The sequence below is a fragment of the Ylistrum balloti genome, unplaced genomic scaffold (genome assembly GCF_031769215.1).
Source record: "Ylistrum balloti isolate Yb309-2 unplaced genomic scaffold, AGI_CSIRO_Ybal_v1 Utg369742, whole genome shotgun sequence".
In the NCBI taxonomy this organism is placed as follows: domain Eukaryota; kingdom Metazoa; phylum Mollusca; class Bivalvia; order Pectinida; family Pectinidae; genus Ylistrum; species Ylistrum balloti.
In genome coordinates, this window is record NW_026781951.1 from 592,501 (window position 1) to 599,410 (window position 6,910).

At 35.9% G+C, this 6,910-nt stretch overlaps 1 protein-coding gene across 1 annotated transcript; it reads left to right on the forward strand.

Annotated features, from left to right (window-relative positions):
* The first annotated feature begins 2,880 nt into the window (after positions 1–2,880).
* LOC132543193 (zinc finger protein OZF-like) lies at positions 2,881–6,429 on the forward strand. Its single transcript, XM_060206668.1, has 2 exons — positions 2,881–2,961; positions 4,552–6,429. The coding sequence occupies exon 2, from the start codon at positions 4,984–4,986 to the stop codon at positions 6,283–6,285; it is 1,302 nt and encodes a 433-aa protein (XP_060062651.1). The 5' UTR covers positions 2,881–2,961; positions 4,552–4,983; the 3' UTR covers positions 6,286–6,429.
* The last annotated feature ends 481 nt before the right edge of the window (positions 6,430–6,910 follow it).

A 6,910-nucleotide genomic window follows, 5' to 3' on the forward strand; every position in this document is an offset into this window, starting at 1 on the left:
CATTGATCGATGACTGTTATATGCCATACCTCTTTACCATTGTGACTTATTGCTGGTCAAGAGAGGGGGGATAACGCCATGATAATTTTCATTGTAATATACTTTATGAGAATACAATAAACAGTGAATTAAACAATTTAGACTTTAACAAGGAACGAATACAAGTGTAGAAAGCTGATTAACTGCAATAAGGTCCCGTCCGAAATGGCAAAGCTCACTGACCTGACATGACTATATATTGATATATACCAACGATTCAGCTGAAAAGATGAAAACTATAGGGAATTCTTGTTTAATTTTTATTCTATTATGCAATTTATCCGACTCAGACTGTCAGTTTCACCTGTTGTCTTAAGATGCACTGGTCCTTGACATCTGCCAGTTACCTCGTAGTCCATGTGGAATCAATTGTCTCTCGATTGTATAATTAAATTGTGGTCACTTGAGACCTCCATGCTAAAAATATTCCAGCGGAAAAAAGAAACTTTTCATGTGTAAAATGTTTATGTATTGCTCAGTTCGATTCATTAAAGGTTGGAATTTACACAGGTAAGTTGTGTTTGTCTCAGTTCATGTGTTGCACGGGTAATTTGTCTTTCTAGCCCACGTCATCGTGTTCACGTTCTTTTTTGGCCAATAGTCAATCGCAATCAAATTAGTCTCTTCTGACCTTAGAAGAATTAGTTCCCGATCGGTACGTAATTGACTGTTTGAACGAGGCGTACGTCCATGATGGCCAGTCATACGTCCTGTTCTCCAACAACGTCATCGTGTAGAACGTTTAGCCTGGTGTATATGACGTATACATTTCACGCGGCAGAACTGGGGCACATGCTCTTTTCACGACGAGTCTAGGTTTCATCTCGACAGCAGTGACGGTAGTTCTAGAGTGTATCGTCGTTTTGCTGAACATTTCGATGACAGTTGTGTTATCAAACGACGTCCATTTGGCGAAGGTAGTGTCATGGTGTGGGATGGTATCTCATTCCGTGACAGAGCAGCTCTTGTGGTTGTGGAGGGCACACTTAAAGGCATCAGATATCGTGACGAAATCATGCAGTCTCACAGCCTTCCATCTGCGCAGCAACGTAACCCCACGCCACGTTGCAACAGGAAAACGCTCGCCCGAACATTATGATTCGATATTGAGCCGACCGACGTTTTAGCAAAGAATTGAATTCAACGTTTTAATAAATTACCAGTAGATCTTAGGAATTGTGTATGTTATTTTTTTGTGCGTGTGTGAAAATATGCGGGGGAGGGGATGGGTCGTATGAGTAAAATATGAAAGATAATTCACAACGTAACAATCTACATGCGTAGGCGGCAGACCAATCGGCCATGTGCTGGCATCAAGTAAAAGGCGAGGACATTGTAAAGCTGGTATTTATATATGATGTACTGACAGATATTACAGTATAAATATTTGATGTGATGTACCGACAGATATTACAGTATAAATATTAGATGTGGTATACCGACAGATATTACAGTATAAAGATTAGATGTGATGTACCGACAGATATTACAGTATAAATATTAGATGTGATATACCGACAGATATTACAGTATAAATATTAGATGTGGTATACCGACAGATATTACAGTATAAACATTAGATGTGATATACCGACAGATATTACAGTATAAAGATTAGATGTGGTATACCGACAGATATTACAGTATAAAGATTAGATGTGATGTACCGACAGATATTACAGTATAAATATTATATGTGATGTACCGACAGATATTACAGTATAAATATTAGATGTGATGTACCGACAGATATTACAGTATAAAGATTAGATGTGATGTACTGACAGATATTACAGTATCAAGTTAAGATGTGATGTACCGACAGATATTACAGTATAAATATTAGATGTGATGTACCGACAGATATTACAGTATAAAGATTAGATGTGATGTACTGACAGATATTACAGTATCAAGTTAAGATGTGATGTACCGACAGATATTACAGTATAAATATTAGATGTGGTATACCGACAGATATTACAGTATAAATATTAGATGTGATGTACCGACAGATATTACAGTATAAAGATTAGATGTGGTATACCGACAGATATTACAGTATAAAGTTTAGATGTGGTATACCGACAGATATTACAGTATAAATATTAGATGTGATATACCGACAGATATTACAGTATAAAGTTTAGATGTGGTATACCGACAGATATTACAGTATCAAGTTAAGATGTGATGTACCGACAGATATTACAGTATAAATGTTAGATGTGGTATACCGACAGATATTACAGTATAAAGATTAGATGTGGTATACCGACAGATGTTACAGTATAAAAATAGATGAAAGAGCTGTAACCGTTGAACAAATAATTTGTTGATGACAATTTGAGTGCGTGTAATCCGGAGCCTAGGACCCATAAAGACATACTTGTTTACCTATCCGATGAAATTCAACATTCGATATTTTTCGATGGCGCGCTTTCCTATCCCCTTCAAATATATCACAAACACGTCCGGATTGTAAAAAAAAGACACAATCAAGCGTATACAATTGTAACACCTTTGATTATAAATTATAAATAAGAACGGATATATCGAAGTCATTTAATACATGAAACTACATCGCATTGTTTTGACCCTCTAGATTAGGGCTCACCAGTGATACTATGTTTTAAAAACAAATAATAAGAAACCATAAATGTATGCATTTTGAACCGTGCCGTACTTCTAATTAAAAAATGAAATGTGCTGTGCATATATTTAACCTCATAAACCAAAAAGTGATTGTATGTTTAAATGAATTATGTGGCGCGTAGATTGTGTGTTTTCCTAGCATCCATTGTGTATGTTGGAGTTATCTCCCCTATCAAATACGGAAGTTGATAAGGAAGGAAAGAAATCTTGCCGCAAAAAGAGACAGTACACAAATCGAAAATTAGTCACCCGGAGATAACTTCGTAGGTATGTCGAAACAAAAGAGAAACAAATGATATATGCCTAGCTACGTATTCTCTGCTGCTAACGCTACTCCAAACATCACCAGCTTACTTAGCCTTGTCACGAAAGAGTAAACAAGCATGGTGCATACTTTATTTTTGCTCTGTTTGTTTACATTCCAGATACAGATGTCAATTGCCTAGTACATATAGTGATTAGTGTATAGTAAAAGGCAAAACGTTGAAAAGAGCGTAGCTTTATAGTTTTGGAAACAGATAAGTCGGACTAAACAAAGCATAACTACGGTATAATGTAGTTTGTGTATCTACATTCAACTATAGACTTAGGTAGAGTATACTGTATCTATTTACAATTGTATTTATAAGTAAAGCAAATAACAAACGAAATCTTGTAAAAATTGCTCTACTGGTTTAGGAATGTTACATAGTCAAACTCCAAATGATCAATCCATATTTATATTTATTCTGCAAACCATTTTTAATATCAGATAACATCCTAAAATAAAGGGACCATGTTGGGTGGAACTTTTCCATAAGCCAGTCAAATTACCCCATACTGCATCTTGAAAGTAAATGTAGGTGGGCGAAACGGCTTGTGTAATTCAATTGCGTATAAAGTCATTTCATCTGAACATGTCGCCCTTAGCTAAAGCATATCTATATATCAATCTGATTAAAATGCTGTTTCTTTTTTTCACCCCACCACAAAGAGTTATGGAGTGAGAGATAAAATCTGACTGTTTTATTAGATTGACCTATGTACCTACATGCTGTGATAAAAATTACCATTCGCTTTGAATGAAGTTCAAAGGGTGCAAAGGTCACCTGGACATGACCCCCTTATGGCATATTGTCAGATCCTAAAGCGAAGAGGAACGTAGTAGGATTTAGTATCTGCATTTTGATTTTTAATCAGATTGGGTACATCCCAAAACTTTTGAAGGGTAGTGATATTCAAATTAAAATATTTTTCTCTTAAATGCAGGTAATGAAGTACTTTCCAGCTAACAATATGAACCTCTTGAATAGATATATTGTGTAGGAACCCAATCCTTTGCAAAGTTTAAAAACGTTTTTGTCTTTTTAACTTTTATAGATTATACTGATACATTAAATGTGGCCCGAGGCCATCATTTGTTACACATATGGGAAGGGAGGCAACTCTGTTGAATGTCCTATTTCAGGTCTTTTGAAGAGCTAATGATGTTCCTAGAGCTACATATACAAACTAGTAGACCTATTTTCAAAGCACATGCAGGTACAGAGGAATTATAGCAATAACTTTTGAAAATTAATAAAGGGATGGCATGCTTGTTTTTATTCATTTACTGGAGATCTTGAGTATATAATAAATTTTTAGTTTAATGGGAGGCACAATTTTTTGCATTGAGAACTGTAAAAAGTTTTATATTTTGAAGAAAAACAAAAAAATCCAGTACTCTTTATTATAACTTAATCTCGCATACCAATTTAAAATCTTGGTCATTCAATTATAAGTGTTTCCTCTTTAAAAACTTTTTTATTTTGATTGAAACTTTATCAATTAGAATTGTTAAGTTGTCTTTCAGATTTTTGTTTGGTTTATATTTGATAGGTGTACAGTCAGAGAACGAGGAAGAACTTGATAAAATGTTTTACATTGAAGGACCATCTACAGCATTAAATCTCATGAAGGGGCATATTGACCTTTTGACTGCAAGAAGGTTCAAGAGTTATTCTGTTTAAGGAAATCAAAATTGGAGAACTATGCCACATGTATGTGAGTTCTTTGGAAGAGGATTCATCAAGTCTGGAAAATTACAGATTCAATCATATAAGGATCTATCCTTAGAGAGACAATGCGAGTACGGTACATGAGAGAAAGGATTCTGTGAGACACGGAAACAGAAGAAGCATAGCAGAGTACACATTCTAGTCATCTCTACAGTAAGAATTTTTCTGAGACTGAAACGTTAAAGAGTCATCACCATGTGTGCACTCAAAACAACAACCCCATTTTAGGTACAAAATCTGTGTTGAGGAAGAAATGGATGGAAATATTCAGAAAGACGAGATTGAGATAACTCACGGCTGTCAGGTCTGTGGTATGACATTCAATCAGATCACTAGTCTCCAACAACATGTCATAATACATGTAAGTAAAATACCAAGTAGGAATAATGGATGTCATGATAACGAAATCCATGATGTTTCTGATGATCAGGAAATCAACAGGACAAAGACAGTTGAGAAAACATTTAAATGTGACATATGTGGGAAAGATTTCAGTAAATCTGGAAACCTGCAAAAACATATGGAAAATCATGGCAATTGGCCTCCACATTGTGAGTTATGTGGGAAAACCTTTACAGAAGCTGCTAGTCTTCGCAGGCACTCAATGATACACACTGGAGAGCGACCATTTGAATGTGAAAAGTGTGGTAAGGAGTTTACCCGGTCTGCACAGCTCAAAAAACATCTTGAGATGCATTCTATTATAAAGATGCACACATGTTACGTCTGCAGAAAGTCCTTCAATGATGCTATCACTCTGCAGGTGCATATGGGAAAACACACTGGTGAAAATTGTTTTAAATGTTTTGCATGTGAAAAGGTGTTCGATGCTGCAGGAAAACTCCAGCGACATATGATCGTACATTCAAATATTAGGCCTTATGAGTGTGATTATTGTAAAAGAACATTCAAAGAGAAAGGGACCTTGAAGAATCATATTCGCACACATTTTCGAGAGAAAAAATCTGAATGTGAAATATGTCACAAATTTTTTAGTGACTCCCATAGTCTGCAAAGGCATCTGAAGAGACATACAGGAGTGAGACCATATAGTTGTAACATATGTGGGAAAGATTTTGCTGAATCCGGACATTTAAAAACTCACATGAACATACATACTGGGGAAAAACCATTCATGTGCGATATTTGTGGAAAAGATTTCAACACTGTTGGCAGTCTGCAAAGACATATAAGAAGGCATTTGGGAGAGAAGCGACACAAATGTGATCTCTGTGAAAAGGCTTTTGTAGAGCTATGGACATTACAAGTTCATCGTCGTAAGCATACTGGGGAAAAACCATATAAGTGTGACATATGTGGTAAAACATTTAGTCAGACTGGATCACTACAGAAACACAATCGGGTCCATACTGGAGAAAAACCATTTAACTGTGAGATATGTGGGAAAGGTTTTTCTGAGTCTGGCAAAGTTAGAAGGCACGTCAAAATGCATGAAAGAAATGAACGGATGTCAAACTCAGCACCTTCCAATAGTGAACTACCAGTCAAGGTGATGGTGTCGGAGGATAATGTAATGCATATGTTAAATGTTTAACTTCATATTAACAATATTTTGAATCACTTGAAGCATGCATTATTACAACCCCAGGTTTGTGAATGTAAATGGTCTTCCTGTACTTGAGATGTTCAAAAAGACTTTAGAAAATGCATAATATCCAGCCTCTAAATGTATTACCCATTGAGCATAAATATACATGTATGTATCTGATGTTAGGGGCGGGGGAGGAGGGGGACTTTGTAAAATCTCCTGCACTGAAGGCCTGGTGAAATTATGTGTGTATTGATTCTGCATGTGTTCTTTCTCTCTGGAAACATCAACTTTTTGATCAGTGGTCTGTGACAGTCTTCGTCTGTGTGGCTATTAAAAACATTTTGTTAAAGTCAGGTTATGGTTGGTTTGCTGGGTTTGTCATCCATTTAACAGTAATTAAGAGTTGTTTAAGAGTGTGGCTATCTCTCTAAACAACATACAGAAGGCAAATCACATGCTATCCAGATCAGTTGGAGTAAAATGTTTTGTCAATGGACACATCCACCTGGTACAGACTTGTCCATTTCTTGGTGTTTAGAAACACAAACTAAAATAGATAGAAAGTGTTGACCCTCACCTCACACCTTGTTATGAATATATTGATACATTGTGCAAGTGACCTAATACC

What these genes read in the sequence shown, in the direction of transcription:
- LOC132543193 (XM_060206668.1), top strand. Translation starts at nt 4,984, where the DNA reads ATGGATGGAAATATTCAGAAAGACGAGATTGAGATAACTCACGGCTGT.